At 44.0% G+C, this 27,640-nt stretch overlaps 1 protein-coding gene across 1 annotated transcript in view; it reads left to right on the top strand.

The window, feature by feature from the left end:
• LOC129704671 (host cell factor 1-like) overlaps positions 1–27,640 on the top strand; it is a 67,667-nt gene that overhangs the window by 821 nt on the left and 39,206 nt on the right. Inside the window, 12 exon segments of the mRNA XM_055647956.1 lie at positions 7,178–7,326; positions 9,322–9,482; positions 13,370–13,578; positions 15,680–15,764; positions 15,864–15,970; positions 17,129–17,308; positions 20,219–20,581; positions 21,395–21,459; positions 21,461–21,547; positions 23,397–23,594; positions 24,804–25,031; positions 26,911–27,012. Of these exon segments, the coding sequence (XP_055503931.1) occupies positions 7,178–7,326; positions 9,322–9,482; positions 13,370–13,578; positions 15,680–15,764; positions 15,864–15,970; positions 17,129–17,308; positions 20,219–20,581; positions 21,395–21,459; positions 21,461–21,547; positions 23,397–23,594; positions 24,804–25,031; positions 26,911–27,012 (1,934 nt within the window).

The following is a 27,640-nucleotide window of genomic DNA, read 5'->3' as shown; positions in this document are numbered from 1 at the left end:
ATTGTTCTTCCCACCCCCCCACACGGCGGTCCTCCACGATCTCGTCGACTGCGTGTCGGCGATGTGTGGCTGACATGGATGTAAATAGAAACTAAGGTTGATGATAGGGGAGAATGAGGTGGGGTTGACATGTTTTGGGATATTGTCGGCTGGGTGCAATGGCATCCTTTAACGTGATTGATTCTCTTAGGTGTGTATTTAATGAGGTGAAAATCTGGAAAGAATGTATACAATTCCATATAAATAATTTGTGATCTATCGGGAAATCTGATCAGACAGATTAAAGATTGCTTTGAAGAATAAATACTACACTTTAAAGATTGACTAGACCAAGTGGGACCGGTTGGGTCCCATCCCCTAAACGCGCGGTTGCAGGGGTGTGGGGGCGGGGGCGGCCTCCGGCATTGCACACACACTAACCACCCCCACACACACACACACTAACCACCCCCCCCCCCCCCACACACACACACACACTAACCACCCCCCTTGATATTATATTAATATTACTCATTCGCTCCATTTACCCCATCCCAGCCATATTTACTCACGTATAGCCCTCAACTCGCAGGTGCATCTAAAGAGGGGGGGTAGAGAGGGGGCAGAGACAGAGAGGCAGAGAAGGGAGAGGGGGGAGAGGAGGTGGGACGATCCAAGGTCAGACTTTTAATAGTTACTAGACCAAGTGGGACCTATTGGGTCCCGTCCCCTCAACGCGGGGGGTGGGGGGGCAGCCTGCAGCGTCACATACACTCTAACCACACCCCCCCCCCACACACACACACACACTAGCCACCCCGCACACACAACCACCCCCTTTGATATTATATTAATATTATTTATTTCCTCCTTTTACCCCATCCCCACCTTATCCACTCATGCATAGCCCCTATGACGTCATCAGCAAGACCATCTCATTTAGATTCAAAGTTTTTTCAAATTTTTGAACATTTTACTAACTTGAGAAATAAAGCATGAATTTTTCAGATAAGGCGATTTTGGCTTCCATGGAAAAAATCTCTACTGGAATATGTAAACATTTTACTGTTGGCATGTCTTTTCGAGAAGATGTGATTACGCACACACACACATCCAAGATCAGAGTCTTAATAGTTAATTAGACCAAGTGGTACCCGTTAGGTCCTGTCCCCAAGTTGTACTCGTTGTGTCCCGGTTGCAGGGGGGAGGGCCTGCGGCGTCACACACACTAACCACGTCCCACACACTAACCACCCCCCTTGATAATATTATGAATATGCTCCTTTTACCCCATCCCCACCCTATCCACTCACGCATAGCCCCCAACTTGCAGGCGCATCTAGAGGGGGGGGGGGTAGAGAGAAAGGGGGCAGAGACAGAGAGAGGGGGCAGAGACAGAGAGAGAGGGGGGGCAGGGACAGAGAGAGAGGGGACAGAGACAGAGAGGGGGCAGAGACAGAGAGAGGGGGCAGAGATAGAGAGGGGAGGGGCAGAGACAGGGAGAGAGGGGCAGAGATGGAGAGAGAGGGGGGAGAGAGATGAGAGAGGCTGTGGGAGGGGATAGGAGGCGAGGGCAGGGGGGAGAGAGAGGCCGAGGAGGAGGGGGGGAGAGCAGAAGGAAGAGATGGGGGAAAGGAGGGGGGGGGGGGAAGGAGGAAGGGAGTGCAGGGCGGGCATTAACCAAAGGACTCCGAGTTCAGCGGCTTCAATCCAGAGCCCCGGGGGGGGAGGGGTCGTCACAGGGGAGGGCTGGTTTCCAAACGCAATACTCCCTCACTCGGCGGCAGGCTCCAGGCTTCATGGCCCCACTATGGGGGGGAGGGATTGGTTGGGGGGGGGGGGATTACATCACTCATAGCGCATGGAACACAGCGCAGGCTGCGCGAAGCATATCCATTGTGACGTCATCCGCGAAAGAACCGGTTTATTTTGAAAGTTATTTCAGATTTGTGAGAATTTTCATAAATAACTCTAGAAATAAAGCTCGAAATTTTCAGGTAAACGATTTCAGACCCCAGGGGATAAATCTCTATCGGAATATGTGAACATTTTACCTTTAGCGCGTCGTTTGTTCGAGAAGTCAAGTACTTTTTAGTCTACCTCCACTTCATTTTATCTGCACCGCAATTTATCAAATTAAATGAAGCCACAAATAAAATGCTCTATGCTCTGCAGATAAAGCAGTCAGTCCCTGTGAAGGGAAACAATTAATGTTTCAGAGATTCATTCTGATGAAAGTTAATTGAGCTGAATGTTCCAGCATTTTCTATCATTATTTCAGACTTCCAGCAGCTCCAGTGATTTACAAACTATAATCCCTCATTTTAAGAAACTTTTAGACCCCTTCACTTTTTCCACATTGTGTTAAGTAACAGCCTTATTTTAAAATTGATTAGATTCACTTTTTATTATCATCAATCTACACACAATACCCCAGAATGAAGAAGCTAAATAACTGAAATATCACATTTACATAAGTATTCAGACCCTTTGCTATGACACTCAAAATTAAGCTTAGGTTCATCCTGTTTCCGTTGATTATCCTTGAGATGTTTCTACAACTTGATTGGAGTCCACCAATTAAATTGATTGGACATGATTTGGAAAGGCACACACCTGTCAATATAAGGCCCCGCAGTTGACAGTGCATGTCAGAGCAAAAACCAAGCCAGGAAGACGAAGGAATTGTCCTTAGACCTCCGAGACAGGATTGTGTCGAGACACTGATCTGGGGAAGGGTATAAAACAATTTCTGCAGCATTGCAGGTCCCGAAGAACACGGTGGCCTCTATCATTCTTAAATGGAAGAACTTTGGAACCACCAGGACTCTTCATAGAGCTGGCCGCCTGGCCAAACTGAGCAATCGGGAGAGAAGGGGCTTGGTCAGGGAGGTGATCAAGAACGCAATGATCACTCTGACAGAGCTCCAGAGTTCTTCTGTGGAGATGGGATAACCTTCCAGAAGGACAACTATATCTGCAGCACTCCACCAATCAAGCCTTTATGGTAGAGTGGCCAGACGGAAGCCGCTCCTCAGTAAAAGGCACATGACAACCCGCTTGGGGTTTGCCAAAAGGCACCTAAAGGACTCTCAGTCCATGAGAAACAAGATTGAACTCTTTGGCCTGAATGCCAAGTGTCACATCTGGAGGAAACCAGGCCGCTCATCACCTGGCCAATACCATACCTATGGTGAAGCATGGTGGTGGCAGCATCATGCTGTGGGGATGTTTTTCAGCGGCAGGGACTGGGAGACTAGTCAGGATCAAGGGAAAAATGAATGGAGCAAATTACAGCGAGATCTTTGAAGAAAACCTGCTCCAGAGCGTTCTGGACCTCAGACGGGCGGAGATTCACCTTCTAACAGGACACAGCCAAGACAACACAGCAGTGGCTTTGTGACAGTATGTGAATGTCCTTGAGTGGCCCAGTCAGAGCCCGGACTTGAACCCAATCGAACATCTCTGTAGGGACCTTAAAATAGCTGTGCATCAATGCTCGCCATCCAACCTGACAGAGCTTGAGAGGTTTTGCAGTGAACAATGGGAGAAATTACCCAAATACAGGTGAGCCAAGGTTGTAGCGTCATACCCAAGAAGACTTGAGGTTGTAATCGCTGCCAAAGGTGCCTCAACAAAGTGCTGAGTAAAGGGTCTGAATATTTATGGAAATGTGATATTTCAGTTATTTATTTTTAATTACTTTGCAAACGTTTTTTTTAATTTATATTTTTATTAGAAGCAGTGTACAAAAGCATAAACCGCAGCATAACATAATACATTTATTGTACAGCTTCCATTTAAATTTTAACAAAGAAAAAAATAGAAAAAGAAAGAAAGAGCAAGAAAGATAGTGAAAGAGAGAGTGAATGTGTAAAAATAGAACCCCTAAACTACCAAATGAGTGAAGTCACAGAGTGAGTAAATAAAAACTTTAAAAAATAAAAATAAAAAGACAAAAACAAAAAATAATTTAAAAAAACGTGTTGATATAACTGTTTCATTTCTCACCGCACCCATCACACTGTAAATCGGTTTACTTTGCAAACATTTCTAAACACCTGTTTATGCTTTTTTATTATGGGGTATTGTATGAAGATTGATGATTAAAAAAATGAACTTAATCAATTTTAGAATAAGTCTGTAACGTAACAAAATGTGGAAAAAGTGAAGGGGTCTGAATACTTTCTGAATGCACTGTATGGATCAAGTGCAGGTAGAGGAGATTAGTTTAGCTTGGTATCATGTTCGGCACAAACACTGGACTGAAGGGCTTGTTCTGCTATTTGTTCTCTTTTCAGTTCCTCCACCTCCTTGCACTCTGTTAAGACCTGGATAGAATGAATGTTTCCACTAGTGGGAGAGTCTCGGACAAGAGCGCGTAGCCTCAGAATAAAAGGATGAACCTTTAGAAAGGAGATGAGGAGGAATTTTTTTAACCAGAGGGTGGTGAATCTGTGGAATTCACTGCCCAGACTGTCATTGGGTATTTTTAAAGCGGAGATTCACAGGTTCATAATTAGAAATGGCATCAAAGTTTACAAGGAGAAGGCAGGAGAAAAGGACTGAGAGGGAATAATAGATCAGCCATGATCAAATGGAGGAGCAGTCTCGATGGGCCGAATGGCCTAATTCTGTTCCTACGTCGTATGATCTTGATGATAAATGTTTGCATTTCCCTGATGCAAGTTTGTCTTCCTCATCTCTTTTTTAAAATGCTGCGTAAAACGTATTCCTTTGACCGCACCCGCTATCTCTCGTTAGCTATGTTAAAGATACTATATAAACGGAAAACACCACATATTGGAGTGACACAACGGGTCAGGCAGCATCTCCGGAGGACATGAATATGTGACCTTTCGGGTCGGGACCCTTCATACTGATAATGTATAAATGATTTTACATAGGTAATTGGGAAAGGGAATTCTGAAAGGTAAAATTATGATTTGAAAATGCTTTGTCGAAAGATATGAGAATATATTTGTGAAAAACTTTAATCTCTGCACACTAACGCAATTGAAAGAAAGCATTGTCCCATTTATATTTGCTATCTATAATTGATTTTAAATGTCTGACAATCTGTGTTTCCCGAGTGCTTGAGATAACAATTTTAGTAGAGAGGGCAATTCATTTGTCTTCAAATTTACATTTATGGTTCAGCTCGTCACTAACGATGCCTATTAACCGTGAAGCAGCACAAGCTAATGGATACGGAGTCATCTTGCGTGCTAATCACCAAAATGATTCTGCATCTTTGCATCACTAATTCATTTGAAGAGAAGGTTTTGAAATTGATATCTAACTCCCACGGCAGCAGTCATTAGTTCATAGGCTGACTCCAGCTGTTGTAAGAGCAAAGGACAAAAGAAAATGACACAATTTCAAACTCACTAGTTCGAGTGCTAAACATTAAATTCACTTTGTATATCAAATGGGTTGTCTGGTGGTTTTATGTGTGGCACTAATTGAACCTTGTTGTCCACATTTATCACATGTGAGTTTACTATATAGAATATGAACCTTGTCTGTTTATATCTGACTGTGTAATCTAATCTCATCACCTCTATTTCACGAAACCAAAGCCACAATTGAAAGCACAATGGGTGCACAAACTGCTGAAATATTTATCCCCAAAAAAGCACAAAGTGCCGGAGTAACGCAGCATCTCTGAATGACATGGATAGGTGACATTTTGGGTCAGGGCCCTTTTTCAGACTTCATGCGCCATCTATCCATGTCCTCCAGAGATGTTGCCTGACCTGCTGAATGACACTGTGTTTTTAATGTATATCAGCAGCTGTAGTTTCTTGTGCCCTGAAATATTTATCGATTCTCCTGTCTAATCTTCTTTCAATATCCCATAAATCCCAACAGGTCCAATATTCTGGAGGCGCAAAAGGCTGTGATCTTCAGCAAAACATAAAAAGTGCTGGACAAATTCAGCCAGGCAGGTGGCATCTTTGGAGGGAATGGACAGGTGGCGTTTCAGATTGGGACCCTTCTTCACTTCTCAACTGCCAACAGAAGCTGAGTTTGAACAAGGGTCCCAATCCAAAATGTCAGATGCTGTCTGACAGTTACTCCACTACATGTTTTAACATCCATACCTCTGTTGATCTGTACTCTAACTGTACTAGGCCGGAATGTCATCCTCTTGCATGCTCCAAGACCCATTCCATTTGTGTCCCAAATGCTTTGATTTAAAAATCTATCCTTTTCTACCCCTATAGTTTCTTACAGCCACATACTACATTCTCTGTCCTAATATAACCCCTCTCCCCAGCAACTGATCTTTTGGTTCCTATTCTCTGAAACTTTCTCTTCTGCCTCTAAAATTCATCTTGTCAACTAAAGCACTAAATATCTGTCACCCTTTTCCCACTTCCACTTCCTTTCATAAAACCTTCACATACCCCACTAAAGAACCGTGAGATTCTACTTAAAACGCTGGTGCTAGATTCATTCTTTATGTCGGAACAAATATCTGCAGATGCTGCTTAACACACAAAAGGATACAAAGTGCCGGAGTAACTCAGCAGGTCAGGCAACATCCCTGGAGAACATGGATAGGTAATTTTTCAAGTTGGGACCCTTCGTCAAGACTGATTGTAAGAGAGGAGAAGAAAGCTGGAAAGGGGGAGAGGTAAAATAAATAAAGCGTGGCAAGTAATGGGTCAACCTGGCTCCCTCTGGCTTTACAGACTGCAATTCTTCAGACCTCTGACACCTTCTTTCTTATCTTTGGCCGTTCCAACCGTTTGTCAATTAACCCCTCCCCCCTCGCCTATGTTGACCTATTGCCGGTCACGCTTTGTCCTGCCTCCCCCTTTTCCAGCTTTCTTCTCCCCTCTTATAATCAATCAGAAGAAGGGTGTCGACCCGAAAGATCATCTACCCATGTTCTCTAGGGATACTGCCTGACACACTAAGTTACTCCAGCACTTTGTCTTCTTTCTAGATTCATTCTTGGTTTGTGGAAAGTTATAACATTTCTCTCTGTGTGGGGGCAAACAAGTTGGAGTGAGTGTCAGTCTGAACTATCTATAAAATGTTATACTCCACAAATGATTCATTTCGTGAAGCAGTGTGGGTGGGGAGGGGCTTAAATGTTTGAACAAAGGTTTATATAAATAAAAGCATTTGTGCATATTGGTAGTGGAGCAGTGCAAGATAATAATTTAATTCTCTTTGCTCTCAGCGACCAACCAGTGGTTCATCCCGGCAGTGCGGGGGGATATTCCCGCAGGATGTGCAGCTTATGGATTTGTGTGCGATGGGACTCGCCTGCTGGTCTTTGGTGGCATGGTGGAGTATGGAAAGTACAGTAACGAGTTGTATGAACTGCAGGTAAGTTGGGTGAAACATGACCCCTGTGGCCATGGCACAGGCGGGTCCAGTAGCCGTCGTGGTTGCTCCGCGGAGATTGTGCGTTTTTTAACTATTATGTTTATTTTTACTATCTTTCTCACTACTAACACATCAGCACTAACACTCTACGATTGTAAAACACTTTTAAACTTAAACTTTAGCGTAACCCAAGGTTTTTTAGACACTATATTCACTGATCCAGCGTAGCCGGCAGAGATCATATGAGCGAGCCCAGCAACAACAGTGGAAGCACAGCTGGGGGGGGGGTGGGGGGGGATTCGGAACAGGCTAAGCGCTCAAGCCTGCCGTCCACCTTTGCCCAGCATTCTTCTTGCTAATGTCCAGTCCTTGGATAACAAGATAGATGATCTCAGGGCGAGGATTAGATTGCAGCGGGACACAAGAGATTGTGACATATTTTGTCTGATGGAGACTTGGCTGACCCCGCTGGTGCCGGATCAAGTAATATGCCCAACCAAGTCCTTCTATGTTTTTCATGTGAATAGAATGGAAGAATCTGGAAAATCAAAGGGTGGAGTTTGCTTCATGACCAACAACAACTAGTGCAACCCTAAGAATATTAAGACACTTTCTCGTACCTGCTCGCCGGACCTGGAGCATCTGACGATCTCATGCCGTCCATTCCACCTTCTCCGGGAGTTCAGCTCAGTCATGATAACAGCCATCTACATACCACCGCATGCGGACACCGACACGGCACAACGGCCCTACACGATGTGTTATGTCACTCCACGACGGCACTAAATGTCATGGGGTCCTACAGCACAGTAACAGGCCCTGCGGTCCAACTCGTCCATACCGATCAAGATGCCCCATCTGGGCTGGTCCCATTTGGCTTTTGGCCCATATCCCTCTAAACCTTTCCTATCCACGTACCTCTCTTAAATGCACAACTATGGATAACACACATGTTGACAAAAGTCTGGAGGTTGTGGCCTCGTGAAAAAGCTGATAGAACAAAGCATGTACAAAAGGAGGTCAAACAAAGAAAATGTGTTTATAAGTGTATGAATAAAAATGAAGTTAATGCAGCAGATTAGTTGAGGGTAGCCTGCCTGCTGCTACCATAATTATTGGCCAAATCGCCTGTCGATTTCAGAGGTAAACTAAAATTACACTGGTGGCTGTAATTAAAATGAAAAGAAGGCATGGAGAAGAGGAGAATGTTTGTCATGAATTTGGCTCAATGGTGCAAGCAGGGACTATTGTGGATGGAGCCATGATAAACTAATGTGCAAAAGGGCTCCTTGCAACGACACCTCTTGCCATTCGCATGCGGCTTAAGTGAGTATTTGGCAGAGGGTTCTGAAAGTGATTTCCAACACATTGAAAACACAGTGAGTGTTTTGAACAGTCATTAACCTTGATGAAAGACCAAAGATAAGCTTGAATGCCATGTAAATTATAGACAATGAGAGCATTAGTGTGAGTGTTATTTTAATATTTGCTGGAAATTGGCCGTATGCATTTCTCCCTCTCGCATCATTACATGGAAAGAGTCTCAGCATACTGAAAAAATAAAAATGTGTTTCTCTTGATCAAAGGTCTCTTAAGTTCTGAAGTTAACAGATCATTCCTGAACACCAATGGAAAAAAAAGTAAAAGTAAAATCAAACTCCTAAAAATGGCTGTACCATTTTACCTTTCACCTTCCCTTGCTTATCTCCTGAAGCTATTCACATTTAACCTGAGCTTCAGATGTATGGATGGCATGTAGTGTAGATATTTCTAATTGGACCAATAGTGTTGGCACGATTTCAGTATCCAGCGAGTTAATATCAATGATACATTTATCAATTCAAAGATGCTGTCTTCTCATGTTTATTTTACCTGAGGATTTTTATGCTTGCTTCATGTAGTCAACAACCTGCTATCATGTAATCAGCAGTAAATGTTTGATGATACCAGAGAAGAAATGGCCAATAATTTCTGCTGCTCTGCTCCTATTTCCAGGCAAGCCGGTGGGAATGGAAGAAATTGAAAGCCAGAGCCCCCAAAAATGGCCCCCCACCATGTGCCCGACTCGGACATTGCTTTTCAGTAATCGACAACAAATGTTATTTATTTGGGGGATTAGCCAATGACAGTGAAGATCCAAAAAACAATATCCCACGGTAAGATTGTTGTCTGTTTATTTTTTGTTTTACAGCCACTCCAAGCAATGGGTCGGTCCAGAATTATAGATGTGGCTTTATTTGGCAAAGGTAGAAGGCGTGTGTAGAGGTTAGGAAATCAAAAATAAATGCTAGAAATACTGATGCGATTTCTAGTGAGACTGAGATCAAGACGCACACCTGCCTCCTGGAGTTGAAAGGTTGATTAATTAATCTTTCTGATGATTGCAGGAGATGAATGCTGTGGGAGTACGTGCTAGGAAGAATAATAGGATGATGGAGAAAAATAGGAAAGGACTATACAAATGCATTTCTTAAATAAGCATCTCAGATGGGTAATTTCACTGTTGGGATTCAATGGGAATTATAATAAGTAGTTCCTTGCTAAGTTGAGCATGGCGTTGTTAACTACATATTGTATACTCTCAGCATTAGTGGTGGAGAAATTGGTAAAAACCTATTGGAAAGGGCACAAAGTGCTGAATTAACTCATTGGGTCAAGCAGCATCTCTGGAGAACACGGACAGATGATGTTTTGTGTCGGGAACCTTATTCAGACTCAAACCACTGCTTCTCCCAACAGTTCCCCTACTGCACCCTGCATCCTACACTCTCTGCCATGCATAGGCACCAACTGGCCTTCTCTCTGACTCTCTCGCAGCTCCGGGTCTCACTCACCCAATAGACCTCATCTTTACTTAATTCTTCGCCAGATCTTTTTAAACAATCCAAAAACCTATTGGATACGGCTTTCACCAGCCAGACTTACATTTAGTCCTGCAGGTGTATCTCAAAGTCTCTTCAGCTGTGGTGCTGTGCAATACTGCTTTGCAATTGTGGAATACAAGTATACTGAAAATTAACAGATGATAAAAGTATTATGGTATTTTCTGCTGATTTAAACCGCTCTCCAATATCTAGGCAACTTTGCGACATTCAAATTTTGCATATTAACTCAGCGGGTCAGGCAGCATCTCTGGAGAAAAGGAGTAGTTGATGTTTCGGGTCGAGACCCTTCTTCAGACTGAGAGTCAAGGGAGAGAGGCAGACAAAAGGCAGGGCCATCCTTAGGAGGTGCCTGGGAACAATTTTGGGAACAATTTTGGTGAGCCCCAGGTTCCCAGCCAAGGTCTGTAGAATCATAGAAATAGAAATATATAATTATAAATGAGTCATATTTAGGCACATGCTGTTAATAAAAATAAAAATAAAGAAAGTAACAATTCAATATACCCAAGGCTCCTTCTTTCTGAATTATTGAATGGGTGGGGGGTGGAGGGTGACAGCAACTGGAGAGATGGTGGGAAAAACGGGAGCACATTGGGACAAGTTGAAAGTTGTGATCTCATTGAATGACAATACTAGTTCAAGGGACCAATTGGGGGGGGGGGGGGTTCCTTTCACAGGGTGTGGGGAGTCTGGCCAGGGGCAAAGTTGCGGGGAGGGCAGGAGCGTTGAGAAGGAGGGGGTCGGGGATCATGCCAGTAACCTACTTTCGGCGATGGAATACAGGACAGCGGGCACGGAGCCACCGCATTGTGGCCGGGGAGGGAAGTAGCTCGCGCGGCTGCGAGCGGCCGCCGGGAGCGGACCGCCATCTCAGCGCCTTCTGCCGGCCCGCTCACCTCTGGCAGTGCTCTCTGTCTGAACAGTGAGGGGAGCAGCTCAAGAGCAAAGATCAAGAGCGGAGCGGGTCAGTGGGCGATGGATAATAGGACAGCGGGCGGTGGAGCTTACTCCTGTGTCAGCGCGAACAAGGGACCAATTGAGGTTACACGCACTGACTCATGGAGTAAGCTTCACCGCCCGCTGTTCTGTTATCCATCGCCAGCTGACCTGCTCTTGAGCTGGTTGCTGGCATGATCCCCGACCCCTCCTTCTCAACACTCCTGCCCACCCCGCAACTTTACCCCTGGCCAGACTCCCCACACGCTGTGAAAGGAACTCTTTCCCGCCCCCCTCCCCCCCAGCTGTCCTTTTACAGCCGCCACCCGCTTTACACTCGCTGAGCCACCACAGCCCCCTGTGTCCACCTTCAAATCCAGAGCCAAACAAAAAACACAGTGCTGGAGGAAATCAGAGCGCCAGACGGCACCCGCGGAGGGAACGGACCAGGAGCCGCCACGGGCCAGGACCCCCCGGAACAGAAAGTAACTGCAGATGCAGCCGTCACCGCAAAATGTCAAATGATTCCGGGAATGCCGAGCCGACAGGGTGAGAGAGAGGGAGTGAGAGAGCGATAGAGAGACGAGATGGGGAGTGGGAGAGAGAGCGCGCAAGAGAGAGAGAGGGAGGGAGCGAAAGACGGAGAAACACAATGTGAGTCGGTAGGTGAATGACTTTACCTGCAGGAAGAAGTCCGTGCTCGTGGTCCGGAGCCCTCAATGACAATGAGTTATAAGAAATTCTCACAATGTGTCATCAATACATCGATCCACATTCCTCAGTAAATGTAATTGTGTTTTTGACCAAGTATTAATGATGGAGTCCAAATGAAATGAAATGAAATGAAATGATTCAATTTATTGTCATTGTCAGTGTACAGTACAGAGACAACGAAATGCATTTTTAGCATCGATCCACATTCCTCAGCGCCTGCCGCCGTAAATGTAATTGTGTTTTGCCCAAGGACACAAGTATTAATGATGGAGTCCAAAGCCGAACTCTTAGAACGTCGCGGTGTCCTTAATTGCAAATGAACGGTCAAAACTTGGTCAAAACACAATTACATTTACTGAGGAATGTGAATCGATGTATTGATGACACATTGTATAACTATGTCTTAACTACTGGCTGTTAACAAATGCTAACAGTGGTAGTTAAATCGTTTTTGTCTCATGGCCGGTGCAACGGTGACTCATAACGATTATCCATGTTCCTTTTGTTTTAAATCCGTACTTAACAACGCAAATGTTTTTTTTTTTTAAATCCGTATTTAACAAAGCAAATTCGTATTTCCGTATTCGTCTTGCATTTCCGTACGAAATACGGAAAATTAGCGTGGGACCCCCTTAGGCGCCGCTTAAGGCCAGCCCTGACAAAAGGTATGAAAAGCTGCAAAGAACAAATGAATGAAAAGTATGAAAAGAACAAATCAGAGCCAGCAGGTATAAAAAAGATAAGTGATGCAGTGTTCTCCACTTGCCTTAAATAAGAGCAGCTCCCAAGAATATCAACACCATGAAGGTTCAATTGTACTTTATTGTCACATGAGCTAGGTACAGTGAAATTTCTTTTTTTGCATACAGTTCAATCAAAATGTAGTCTTGAGTTGTTCTTGAGGTGGCACGGGGTCGGAGTTGTAGGAGTCAACTTGACCAGACGACATGTCGGTGTCCTTCACCATTGCTCGGCCGCTCCGTGCCGCTACATGCTGTGTCTGATCCGTACACGGCCTCTTGGAGCGGCGACCAATCCAATCAATACCCTGCAAGAAATACCTCCAGCCCCACTCGACACATCGACAGCCTGTATACATGGCGGCCCACACGTCACCGCTTAGCGTCCGTGCTCCGGTGCGTCTCCCGCAGCAGACCTTTGAACACACAGAGCTTCTCCAAGGCTGCGTGAGGTGAGCCCCCAGCCCGCTCACCGGCACCCATCATTTCCTCTCTCCTCCGTCCTCATCCAACATCTTGAATACAATTAGGGATAGCTAACAAATGATGCCCAGTTCCAGAAAAGATTAAAGTACAATGTTAACACCAGAATGGCAGATTTTAAATTGAACTGTGGGGCCAGTCTGAAAAATATCTGATTTATTGAACACCATTTATTAACTTTGAGGGTTTGAGCTTGTCACAACTTGTTTGTTGATCTGATACTGGAACTGCCATGCTTGTTTTGTGCATTGCAGTTTTCATGATTTTATTTTTCTTTCCTGCAAGGTATTTAAATGACCTGTACATATTGGAGCTTAAGCCAGGGTCAGGAGTTGTAGGATGGGACATACCGGTCACATATGGAACTCCTCCCCCACCCAGAGAATCTCACACTGCAGTCGTGTATCGCAGCAAGGACACCAGTAAACAAAAACTGGTCATCTATGGTGGGATGAGCGGCTGCAGGCTTGGAGACCTGTGGATTCTGGATGTTGGTAAATGTTTTTTATTTCTCTGTTGACAGTAACAAATATTTTTCAATTACATTTACGCTTGTAAATTCAGGACCCATTGATGAAATGTGGTTTCTGCATTTTCCAGACAATTTCACTTCTTGATGACCCTCTTAAGAAAAATATTTGGACAGGTACATGGATAGGGAGCGTTTAGAGGGATATGTGCCAAATGCGGGCAGGTGGGACTAGTATAGATGGGGCATCTTGGTCAGTGTGGCAAGTAGGGATGAAGGCTCTGTTTCCGTGATGTATGACTGACTAAATCTGTGATCTGTTATTCCCATTATTATAAGCAATGGAAATCAATCTTGGGCTTTTGGCTTAAGCTAGAGACCTGTTGATGGATTCCTGAAACTCATTGGGACAAAGGAGATCAGTTACTTGGAATCCAGATGTGGGGTCTCGACCCAAAGTAGTCGACAATTCTTCCATCTCCCAACCGCAGATGATGCTTGACACCCCCCACCCCCCCCTCCCGTGTCTCTCCAGCACACTGGAAGTGGAAGATTTTTTTTTCTTGCTTCAGATGCTTGGAGGACCATAGCCTAGTCCAGTAGCAGATATTTGCTGAGTATGTTCTTCAGAGGTGAAGCTGCGTCAGAAATTTGGGAGGCAATAATGTGATATTTAAACATTGTGTGAACATGTAGAAATATGTAGAAGATTTAACATATTCAAAAAGCATCATTGTGTTGCTCATCAGATTAGCATCCCTCTCTGTTAGTTTCCACCCCTTGCTGCAATCCTGCTACTTGATGAGTTGAGAGGCTATGTGAATGCCCAAGCAGTGAGATAATAACTTTCGATGGGGATGCTGGGTGGCGACCAAAACCCAGAACCAATCTTGCCATTCCCATGTAAAACGGCAGCATACCAAGTAGAGCACCGTTTGCTGTCGATTTTGATAAGAATGGATAATTAGAAAAAGGCTGAAGGTCAAACATGAGGCCTCTTGGGTCAGTCATGCATCAAGCTCTCTCTCCTCCCTCCCTTCATTATTTTCTTCTTTCTTAAAATCCTTTTTATACGTCTACCCAGTTGGGGTACATTTAATACCAGATGTTGCTTTTTGTTTCTTGTCTGAATTCCATCTGAGCCTCCATGGTGAATGTAGGCAAGGGAACATGGAAGAAACCATGTCACAGAGTTTGAAACTGATTATCTCAGACATTCAAGAACTTTCCAGCTTCCGTTAAGGATTACCAGAAGTTCACCCCTTCTGCCCTTCCTTCCAGCTGAAGTTTGTTCTTCTATCCCAGATAACAACAGGCTGACCCTGGGTTCCTTTCTGGTCCATTTATTGAATGAAGTTTAAATTGTGGAGTTTACTATTGAGGAAATGTTTGTCGTCAAAACCTGAAATATGCTTTAGCCTTCAGATCATAACTGCACTGGAGGGAGCCAATTGGCCCACTCTTCTCTCTGCCAGCTCTTTGAAATTTACTTTTGCTACCCATAGCCCAACACGTATCTGCTTTCAATGTGTTTCCTGTTTGGAAACTTCCAATACCCAAGCAGGTATCCCAAACTACAACAGCTGACCATGTTTCTAACAAAATAAATATTCTCGTCATCACCCTTTTGGATTTTTGACCTGTTACTGAATATCTTCTTATCACATATGGGTGGCACAGTGGTGGAGTGGTAGAGCTGCTGCCTTACAGCGCCAGAGACCCAGGTGCGATCCTGACTACGGATGCTGTCTGTACGGAGTTTGTACATTCTCCCTGCGACCATGTGGGTTTTCTCCGGGTGTTCCAGTTTCCTCCCACACTCCAAAGACGTACAGGTTTGTAGGTTAATTGACTTCGGTAAAAGTGTAAATTGTCCCTAGTGTGTAGGGTAGTGTTAGTATACGGGTAATTCCTGTTCAGCGCGGAATTGGTGTGCCGAAGCATTTCAGCACTATATATAAACTCTAAAATAAATATTCTCATCATCGCCCTTTTAGTTCTGTGATCTCTTACTGAATTTCTCTCTCTTCCCACACCCCATCACCCCAGCTACAAATAACAATTTATGTTGAATTTACTTGACAATTCTTCAAGATTTCTCAATGTATTTTGTTTGCATACTGCAGAAAGTTTAACGTGGAATAAGCCAGAGGTTGCCGGAGTTCCTCCGTTGCCCAGAAGCTTGCACTCTGCGACAATGATCGGGAGCAAGTGAGAAACTCTTATTATGCTTAAGAACAATGTGCTTGGAATCATTACTGGTTGTGTTCCCATCCAGTGACGCATTGAACTTTATTGCTCTTTTTCCAGAATGTACGTTTTTGGTGGCTGGGTCCCCCTTGTTCTGGAAGATGTCAAAGTTCCCACTCATGAGAAAGAATGGAAGTGCACAAATACGTTGGCATGCCTGGATCTTGGTACGATGTATTGCTTTTTCACTCTCTGACCCTTTGCTATTTTATTGATAGAAAATCCTCAGTGGGTGAGAATAAATGGCAAAATCAGTCTTAATTGAGTTTCCTATGTATAAAAATTCAGAACATTGCGAGTTTGAGCAGTTCTTGCAAGTTGAGAGAGATGGGGAATCCAATGACATTCAAAATATTCTTGTTTTTTGTCTGTTATCTGAACCGAAAAATTAGATTACCGATTTACCATGCACATCTGTAATTTTCCATGAAGGCACTACACCGCAGATACTGCAATCTGGAGCAGAAAATTAGAGCTACTGGAGGAACTCAGCGGGTCAGGCAACATGTGTGGAGGGAATGAACAGACACTGTTTCACGTCCACAGTTTTCAAGAGAGAGTTAGATCTGGCTCTTAGGGCTAAGGGAATCAAGGGGTATGGGGAAAAAGCCGGAGCTGGGTACTGATTTAGGATGATCAGCCATGGTCATATTGAATAGAGGTGCTGGCTCGAAGAGCCAGATGGCCTACTCCTGCACATATTTTCTCTGTCTAGATTTCTATGTCCAGAATGTCGACTTATCCGTTTCTCTTCATGGATGCCGCCTGACCTGCTGTATTTCTCTGCAGCACTTTTGTTTTGCTCTAATTTTTCATGACTATAAAATGGTCAGATGTTTTTGAAGGTGGGGAAAGCAGTATTGAAGTTATCACCCTCCTGTATTGTGGATGGTTCCCAATTCCCTTTGGTGATAAATATCCGGCCAACGTAGCATTTGTGAACACGAATGACTATTTCTTGTTGTCAAGTTATGTTTTATGCACCAGGATTGTCACAGTGGCCCAGTTGGTCGAGCTGCTACCTCACAGCGCCAGAGACCCAGGTTCGATCCTGACCTTGGGTACTGTCTCTGTGGAGTTTGCACGTTCTCTCTGACCATGTGGGTTTCCTCCAGGTGCTCTGGTTTCCTCCCACATCCCAAAGACGTGCAGGTTAATTGGCCCTTTGTAAATTGCCCTCCGTGTGTAGGGAGTGGAGGCAAAAGTGGGATAACATAGAACTAGTGTGAACGGGTGATTAATTGTCGGCATGAACTTGGTGGGCCTGTGTCTCTGTTGTGTCTTTCTATCAAACATATTAATTTCTTCATTCTTTTTCATACTAGAAACAATGATTTGGACTCAGATCTCGACTGAATCGTTTGAGGACAGCATCCCTCGTGCAAGAGCTGGTCACTGCTCAGTCTCCATAAGCACACGTCTCTATGTGTGGAGTGGTCGAGATGGTTACCGCAAAGCTTGGAACAATCAAGTCTGTTGTAAAGACTTGTGGTATCTTGAAACAGGTAACAGCCTATGAGGGAGACACAAGAGGCTGCAGATATATGGGCACCCGTGGGATGGAAATTGGCTGAAGACTGGCTTCTAGGATGCTAGGAATCCTAGGGCAAAAGTATTTGTTATGGCAAAAAGGAGACCATTCAACCCATCAAGTACATTCTCTCCCAATAAAGCAGTTCCATCAGTTCAGTCTCCCATCGTTCTCCTAGAAGATAATAATCTCTCTCACATGCCCACCAACTTTCACTTTTCATAAGACATAGGCGCAGAATTAGGCCATACGGCCGATTGAATCTGTTCCGCCATTCGATCATGGCTTATCTATTTTCCCTTCGCAAACCCCATTCTCCTGCCTTTTCCCTGTAATCTTGATACCCTTGCTAATCAAAAACCTATCATTCTCCGCTTTAAAAATACTCAATGATTTGGCCTCCACCGCCTTCTGTGGCAATTAATTCCACAGATTCACCACCCTCTGGCTAAAGAAATTCCTCCTCATCTACATTCTAAAGGTACGCCTTTTATTTTGAAGTTGTGCTCTATGTTCCTTGACTCACCCAATACTGGAGTGGTTTGCCTCAGTTTTTAGGTATGCCTGATGCTGCATTCATTCCCCTGTGCACTAATTGAACCCATGGTTAATCCCCTGTCTTCACAGTACCAGTGGGGTAAGGAATACTCTGGACAATGAGGTTATAATTTGAGGTAGTACATTTCTCCACTAATGATGATTCACTGTGCGCATGGATATGGAGGGATACGGACAACATGCAGGCAGAGGAGATTAGTTTGACTTGCCTTCATGTTAGGCACGCACATTGTGGGCTGAAGGGCCTATTCCTGTGCTGTACGATGTGGACGCCTAATTTTGAGTTGCCAGATTGTTATGTCCTGTTTAATTGATTGCAGTGCCACATAAAATAATGGAGCAATCTCATTAAATCTCATTTAAATTGGATAGTTATATGGACGGGAAGGGAATGGAGGGTCACGGACTAGAAGGGTCGAGATGGCCTGTTTCTGCTGTAATTGTTATATGGTTATATTATATGGTTATATGGTTAAAGACGTGGTCTCCACAAGAACTATACGGTGGTCTCTTCCACCTGTTCATTAATCTTGTTTTGAAAAAAGGAAAGTATTTTGAAGGAACCAGCTTTTACAATTAGAGGACGTACTGAAACTGTTATTATTGTCTTATTGATTGTGGAATTCTACAATGCACACTGTCCTGACTGCTTATCCTTCATTACAATTGACTGTACTTCAAAATAAATTGCAGGATGCCCTAAATTTTGAAAACCACTGAAAAATTCAAAGTACTTTTGTTTACAAGATTAATAGTACTAAGTAGTACCATATAAATCACTCCCTAGGCTTTTAATGGTTACTCTGTTGGTAATTGAGGTAAGGCTTATGGTTACGATTGAGAATTCATAGAAACATTCAACATTACAATAATTCTGAGAACGTGGGTAAAATAAAGTTATTATTGGTCAGGGATATTGTTGGGCCCCCTTCCCCTGTAGCTGCATAATTATCGATTCAGATTCAGATTCAACTTTAATTGCCGTTGTCAGTGTACAGTACAGAGACAACGGAATGGTACTAATATTACAATATATGGTACTACTATTACTATTATCCAGATAATAGCAAGATTCATTCTGATTTGTTGGTCTCGAGAACTCTCTAATGCGTGCTGTTTAGCCTGTATGTAGCCTTGTACTGAAGCTTTGGGATCATCATCAAAGGCACAGAAGTTCATAGATCATAGGAGCTGAACTAGGCCATTTGGCCCATTGAGTCTACTCCGCCGTTCAATCATGGCTGATCAATCTTTCCCTCTCAATCCCATTCTCCTGCCTTCTCCCCGTAACCTTTGACACCGTTACTAATCTGGAAACTGTCAATCATCACTTTAAAAACACCCAATGACTTGGCCTCCACTGTTGTCTGCAGCAATTAATTCCACAGATTCACTGCCCTCTTGCTAAAGAAATTCCTCCTCATCTCTTTTCTAAAGTTACGTCCTTTTATTCTGAGGCTGTGCCCTCCGATCCTAGGCTTTCCCACTAGTGGAAACATCCTCTCCACATTTGCTTTATCAAGAATATTGTTGAAGCCACTTCCCCCTGTAACTGAATGATTATCTACCACAATTATCCAGATTCATTCTGGTCGTGAGAACTCTGTAATGCGTGCTGTTTAGCCTGCATGTAGCCCTATACTGAAGCTTTGGGATCATCATTAAAGGGCACAGTCGTGGGGAGGGGAGGGGAGATGGAAGAAAATGAGAGAAAATGGCAATCTAACCAGAAAGATTGGTCGAAATGATCGCCCTACACACTCTGGGCAATTTACAAAGGCCAATTAATCTACAAAACTCGTACATCTTTGAGATGTGGTAGGAAACCCACTCTGTAACGGGAAAAGCGTGCAAACTCTACACAGGCAGCACAGTGGAATTCTCCCTGTGACCTTGTGGGTTTTCTCCGTGTTCTCCGGTTTCTTTGCACACTCTATAAAGATGTACAGGTTTGTAAGTTGATTGGCTTCGGTAAAATTGTAAATTGTTTCCTGTGTGTAGGATAGTGTTAGTATATGGGGTGATCGCTGGTCACCGTGGACTCGGTGGGCCGAAGGGCTTGTTTCTGTGTTGTATCTCTAAAAGTAAAAGCACCTGAGGCCAACATGGGTCCCTGGCAGTGTGAGGCATTTTTTTTCTACGATTGCTCAAGTTGGGGAAGTGGTGTGTTGCCAAGTAGAATACTCGTCACAATATAATTCTTCCCACCCCCCCCCCCCCCCCCCCCCCCCCCCCCCCCCCCCCCCCCCCCCCCCCCCCCTCCACTTGCACTTTCCATTCCAACCTTTCGTAATGAAAATTGTTTTCTTCCTTTGCTTTCAAATAGAAAAGCCTCCGGCTCCTGGCAAGGTCCAACTGATTCGAGCAAGCACCAACTCCCTGGAGGTCAGCTGGGGATCCGTGTCGACTGCCGACAGCTACTTGCTTCAGCTTCAGAAGTACGATGTACCAGTAGCCACCGCCGCCATGACCCCTCTGACCAACTCTGCCGTGTCAGGCATTCGGGCGCCCAGCAGTCCCGCTCCCGCCACCGCAGCACCAGCCTCGCCTTCGCCTGCGCAATTGGGAATCCGCTTTGTGACGCGGACTGCTGCCACGCCAGGGACGCAGGCTGCACCCCTCACCCCTGCCGCCACATCTCCAGCTGTGCTCAGAATCCCAGCCACCATGGTCTCTCCACGCACTCCAGGTAACGCACCACCCCTCTGCCCCGCCTCTGTGTGTATAGTAACACGATTAACAGGTGCTTTCTTCTCTACCTTAACACATATTTATTAGCACAGAATTGCTCTATCTAACTCCCTCTTGAAAGCATCCAGAGAATCGGCCTCCATTGCCTTCTGAGGCAAAGAATTCCATAGATTAAAAACTCTCTGGGTGAAAAACCTTTTCCTCATCTCCGTTCTAAATGGCTTACCCCTTATTCTTAAACTGTGGCCCTTGGTTCTGGACTCCCCCAACATTGAGAACAAGCTTCCTGCCTCTAGCATGTCCAATCCCTTAAAAATCTTATATGTTTCAATAAGATTTCCTCTCATCCTTCTAAATTCCAGTGTATACAGGAATTGAAGGAAAAAGGAGGAAACATCACTTGGTGATTTGTATGTTGATATTTTTCAAAGGAACGTGGGTGTCTTTGCACAACAGTTACTGAAAGTGAATATGCAGCTGCAGCAAGCAATTAATCAGGCAAACCTTATGTAACGCAAAACACAAAGTGATGGAGTAACTCAGGTCAAGCAGCATCTCTGGAGAACATGGATAGGTGACGTTTAGGGTGGAGACCCTTCTTCAGTCTGAAAAATGATTGAACACTGTCAGTCTGATGAAGTATCCCAACATGAAGTGTCACTTATCCATGTTCTCCAGAAATGCTGCCTGACACACTGAGTTACTCCAGCATCCTGCGTCTTTTTTTCTATCCTTTAGTTCATTGGCTTCTTTAGAGTAAAGTTTAATTAAGCTCTTCCTAATACAGGCACGGCAACGATCAGGGCAGCAGCCGGCCAGACGGTGGTGGGACCAGCAGCTTCTACCGCACCCCTCGTCACTGTACAACGGGCAGGTTGCACCTCAGGGTAAAGCCCCCATCACTGTGGCGACCCTTCCACCGGGCATCCGTATGGTGAGGCCAGCACAGACCACAGCGGGGACGGTAAGTTTGTTCTTTTGTGGTCTCCACAGAACACTCTGCATCCTGTGGCTTAAAATTAATTGTCTCAACTTTTGTCAGACTTCTCGCGCTGGGTAACTACGGATGCAACATAATGAAATGTTTTAGGAAATGCAGTACAGCTGCCATAGCATAAGCAGAGCTAGTGAGTTGAGACAAATGTTTTAACTGTCACGTTTACTGTTAAAAAAAACGAGCTGCATCAACGGTAATATGTGCAGCACACCAGAAAAATGTTTTCTAACGGGCACTACAATGGCTTTTGTGGTTGGTGTGTTCCCTCATTTCATCCACTCTGTCCACCCGGTTAGCTGTTACCCTGCAGTGCGTCTGTGTTCAGGATAAGGAAAGCATTGAGCAGCATTCCCTCCTTGCAATTACTATCCTGTGAATGTTACTGGGGAAGAGAAGTGAATGCTGAAATGCTCACCAGCTTTGGCAAGACCTGTTGTTTCAGATCGATGACCTTTCATTGGAACTCGATCTATTTTTAAAAGTAAGTCTAGAGCTGTAGAAAAAAAAGAGGTGACGCAAGAATTTTAAAGATAATTTGTTGGGACTATGCACACTCTAGTAATTTATCTAGGCAGCAACTCTGCATGTGAACAAGGGAAGCAATTGTTGCAAGACTATTGTTCTCTGGTGGAGGGTTCATGATTGAGCCCAAATACCCGTGTCACTCATCTAGGTAATTGTTGCAACTCTAAGTTCAGAAGTAAGTTCATGTCATAGGAGCAGAATTAGGTCATTCGGCCCATCAAGGCTACCCCGCAGTTCATGGCTGATCTATGTTTCCCTCTCAACCCCATTCTACTGTCTCCTCTCCATAACCACTGACACCCTTACCAATCAAATGTCTGTCAGTCTCCGCCATAAAAATACCCCATGACGGCCTCCCACCGCCATCTGTGGCAATGAATTCCACAGATTCATCACCCTCTGGCCAAATAAATTCCTCCATTCTAAAGGTATGTCCTTTTATTCTGAGGCTGTGCCCCCTAGTTCTGGGCTGTCCAATTAGTGAAAATATCCTCTCCACATCCACTCTATCCAGGTTTTTAACTAAGTGCATGCCGCATACAGGCATTGTCTTTGGAAGTTATGCGCTATAATTCTGAGAACTATATTCTGCACTCTGTATCTTTCCCTTCACTCAACATGGTGTACTAGAGTTTGACTTTATGTATAGTATTATCTGATTTGATTGGAAAGCATGCAAAACAAAGTTTTTCACTGTACCTTGGTACATGTAACAATAAATCTAACCTAGGTCACCTGCAAAATAGGGCATAAATCTATGATACACTTAACTTTTACAACCTACATCCACACTTCACAGAGGTTAAATGATCTCTTTCTCTCCACACAGCTCTGACTGTGTTCTTGTTTGCAGAGCTGCATTGTTTAAGAGACTAGGAATTAATGGGAAGCTAGAATTGCTACTAATGCATTCATGTTTAATAGTGGTGTACTTTGTGTTGTCTTCTCAGTTGCGTCTAACTAGAACCATGAGTTTCCTTTCTCCATTTATGAGTAGGCGCTTGAAATTAGTTGTGAATGAAGGAAAAGATTAGTAATGCATTGGAGTACAACCTCCAAATAGGTTCCAAACTATATAGACTTGGGGACATTATTTTTGACTGCAGTACTAGTGTCTATTTATTTGTCTGTTATTTTAATATACACTGAACAGAGTAATATATTTACATATCTGTTGTGCAGCTGCAAGTAAGGATTTTATTGTTCTGTTTTGGGATATATGCCAAATCTTGACGCTTGACTCTTGACGACTCTTCTTGCTCTCTGGTGACCTTTCTTTCCATTCTTCCAGCCGCTTACCTCCAGCCCACAGATGAGTGGGATGGCAGCTCTGGCTGCTGCAGCCGCTGCCACTCAGAAGATTCCTTCAAGCACAGCGGTCACCTCCATTGGAATTCACCCTGGCACAACCATGGTCAAAACTGTGGCAGTCACCCCTGGAGCCAATACTTTGTCAAATGCTGTAAGAGTAGCAACACCATCAGTCATGGTAAGTTGTTGCTACAAAGAAATGGTACAAATGTTATAGTTTTAAATGAGAAGTCTTAGGAACTATTGTGATATAGCAAAACCACCAGTAAGTATCTTCAAGAGCAGCACAGCTGTAGAGTTCCTGGGTAGATACTATGGATTTGAGCATCCACTAATTGGAAATCCACTAAGACGCAAGAAACTGCAGATACAGGTTTACAAAAAAGTGAAATAATGATTGATTTAAAGGTCCAACATGGAAACAGGCCCAAATTGCTGTCTGCTTATTCCCTCCACAGATGTTGCCTGACCCACTGAGTTCTTCCAGCACTTTGTGTTTTGCTGAAGATTCCATCATCTGTTTTAGTTTAGAGATATGGCATGGAAACAAGCCCTCATGAACCCACGCCGACCATCGATCAACCATTCACAGTAGTTCTATGTTACCCCACTTTTGCATCCACTCCCTTTTTGGTATGGGAAGAAACCAAACCCATGCGGTCACAGGGAGAACATGCAAACTCCACAATGACAGCACCCAAGAACAGGATGGAACCTGGGTGTTTGGCACTGAGGCAGTAACTCTACCACTGCGCCTTTGTGCTGCCTTAAGTGCTGGAGCAACTCAGCAGGTCAGGCAGCCTCTCTGGAGGAAATGGATAGGTGATTTTTCGGGTCGGGGCTTCAGTCTAATTGTCGTAAGAAATCTGGAAAAATAATTTATAAGACTGTTTGTTAGTATGAGATTTTATACCTCCAGTTTTTGGGTGAAGATTAGGGACTGTATTTAGAGCATGGCTGAGCACTGTATCAATGATCTTTAAAGTATGGAGTCTTCCATACCGCTTCATTCCAAACATTATAGTGCAAACATAAAGCTATATGATTATCTTTACATTGCCGAAACTAAACATAGACTAGGTGTAGAAACAGGAAACTGCAGGTGCTACTTTATATGAAAGATAGGCACAGTGCTGGAGTAACTCAGCATGTCGGTCAGCATCTCTGGCAAAAAAGGATGGGTGATGTTTCAGACTCACAGGTCTAATTAGATAGACAAGGCAACCATTGTGACAAGCCATCAGTTTATTTTTAATACTGCAACCTAAAAATATTAAAGGCTCTACATTCCTTTGAGCATCGTTGCACAAATGTCCAAAGAAGCGATTTATCTTTGTTTCCTGGAAGGCCTTTCGCTTGTGCTGATATGAATCTATTTGCTTTGCAGGTCAACGCACCGGCAACCTCAATGTTGAAGACTGCAGCTGCTCAGTTAGTGACTCCAACGCACGTTGCCACCACCATGGCTCCGGCTAGACCCATTATTACAGTGCACAAGTCAGGAACAGTCACTGTGACCCAGCAAGCACAGGTGGTGACCACTATGGTGGGAGGTGTCACTAAAACCATCACGCTGGTGAAGAGCCCCATCTCCATGGCAGGAGGAAGCACACTGGTAAGGATAGCAGCTCTTGTGAGCGGCACTATGGTGCAGCAGTAGAGCCGCTGCTTCACGGCACCAGAGGCCCTGGTTTAATCCCGATTACGGGTGCTGTCTGTGCGGAGTTTGCACGTTCTCCCTGTGATGGCTTGGGTTTTTCTCAGGGTGTTCCAGTTTCCTCCCACATTCCAAAGACATACAGGTTTGCAGATTAATTGGCTTCTGTAAGTTAACCCTAGTGTATTGGATGCGAAACTGGAATTACATAGAACTAATGTGCGGACTCGGTGGGCTGAATAGCCTGTTTCTAGGCTATAACTGAACTAAACTGGATGAGCTTACAATTACTGACCGATTATCAGAATAAAGATCAAGTAAGCTTGCATTTTTAGTTTCAGATTGTGACTCCTTGTTGTGGCTGATTAAAGTTTTCAAAAACCGTTTAAAATATATATATATATCTCCCCTACCCTGCTCTCCTCTCTTACACTTTTTTTGTCTCCTTTTCATCTCTAGTCTTTGTCCGCCCTTTTGGACAGGTAGCTGGATAGGAGAGGTTTAGTGTGATATGGGCCAAACGTGGGCAGGTGGGATTGGAGTTGGTGGGATATCTTGGTCAGCATGGACAAGTTGTGCCGAAGGTGCTGTTTGACTCTTTCTGCTAATCAACCCCCCCCTAACCTTCACCCAACTATCACTTGCTAGGCTTTGTCCTGCCTCTCTTCTAGCTCCCCCCACACTACAATCAGTTTGAAAAAGAATCCCAACCCAAAATGTCACCTAGCCATGATGCTACCTGACCCGCTGAGTTACTCCGGCATTTTGGGCCTTTTTAAAAAATCAATGTCATGCTTGTATCAATGTTGTTGCGGATCATTGAGACTCCCCTTAACACTGTCTTATATCCTAAATTTAAATCACCCTTGCAAACACATAATCTTGCATTTTCTGATTGGTGTAGTTTTTGCTTCCTGTCACTTTCCTCTGATTTCCTGCTGTTGATTTCCTGCCCAGGCTCTATTTGCCAGTAAAGCTCTGGCATCTTGCCCAGGCATTCAATATTGTTGAATGAAAGAAAGTTGCTAGTGTTGAACCACATCTTTATTTAGCCAGTAAACTTTGAAGTCTATGTAAAATACTAAACGTAGCTACATTGGATGGTTGGGAAGGCATGTAGCAGTTTGGAGCATTAAGAAAATCTTGCCACATTTGCAGCTTTAATGAATCAGCATTCATCTTACTGTTTGAATTCTGAATAATAACTAAACTAACATAATTTTTAAGGCAGGTACATGGATCGGAAAGGTTTACAGGGATATGGGCCAAACACGGGAAAATAAGATTGGCTTAGATGAGGCATCTTGATCGGCATGGACGAGTTGGGCTGAAGGGCCTGTTTCCGTGTTATATGACTATGACTCTAATATGCTATAGGGATAACATTGATGTTGCATTTTAGTTCTTTGCTGCTCCCTCTATGGGTCATTTGATGATAAAGCTGCCTAACGTGGAAACGAACAATCAGCAAATTGGCTGCTTTGTTTTCCACTAACGGTAGTGACTACAATGAAAAATTATTTGATTTTGTGTAAATATCAGTACGCACGTTGTGGGCCGAAGGGCCTATACCTGTGTGGTACGCTTCTATGAAGCACTTTGGGGCAATGTGAAGTGAATGCAAAAGGTTAATGTTAAATACAAGTCTTAACAATTTACCCAGCCCATCAAAGGAAGGTTAAGGGTAGAAGAACTGTTTGCATTCTTAATTAAGAACAGATATAACAAAGTTTGATGATTCAGAGAGGTAAGTAACTGTGTTTGTTTTCTCTTGATTAGTGAAAGTATTGTAATGCTTCTCCCAAGGCTTTAATAGTACACTTCTGTTCTCTCATAGATTTCCAACCTGGGCAAAATGCTCACGCTGCAAGCTAAACCAGGACAACAGGCTACCATCTCAGGCACAGGCTCCTCCGGGCCACTTACACAGATCTTCCAGGTTGGCAAATTTCTCTGCCTCAATCCACAATCGGTCTGTTTCTCCATGCTCTTCCCTGAAATGTCTTCACTAGAAAAGAGGACATGTAATTAATGGTAGAAAGTGAGGTGACCTGTGTGTATCATGGGATAATTTATGGATCGGTGGTGTTTTCCTGTTGGCTAACTTTACATGTTTATAACATGATGAAAGTTATCTTTTTTTAATGTCCCTTAAAATCCTAATTTGAATAATTCCAACCCCATGGCTCCAAAGATGTTCTTTCTGTTAACTTCATTTGGCCGTCAATATTAAACAAAACACAAAGTGCTGGTGGAACTCAGCAGGTCTGGCAGCATCTGTGGCAGGAATGGACGTGGTGTTTTGGGCCGGGATCCTTCAGTCCTGAAACGTTACCTGTCCATTGCCTCTATGATGTCTCTGTGTTATGTTTCCACGTTCTCCTTGTGACCATGTGGGTTTCCTCTGGATGCTCTGAATTCCTCCCCATCGCAAAGACAAGTGAGTTTGCAGGTTAACTGGCCTCTGTAAATCATTCTTGTGTGTAGGGAGTGGATGAGAAAGTGGAATAACATGGAACTAGTATGAACAGGTGATCGATGGTGGGCGTGGACTCTGTGGGCCAAAA

This window comes from Leucoraja erinacea, chromosome 16 (assembly GCF_028641065.1).
Source record: "Leucoraja erinacea ecotype New England chromosome 16, Leri_hhj_1, whole genome shotgun sequence".
Lineage (NCBI taxonomy): Eukaryota > Metazoa > Chordata > Chondrichthyes > Rajiformes > Rajidae > Leucoraja > Leucoraja erinaceus.
Note: the sequence above shows the minus strand (reverse complement) of the source record. Positions and strands in the feature narration are given on the sequence as shown.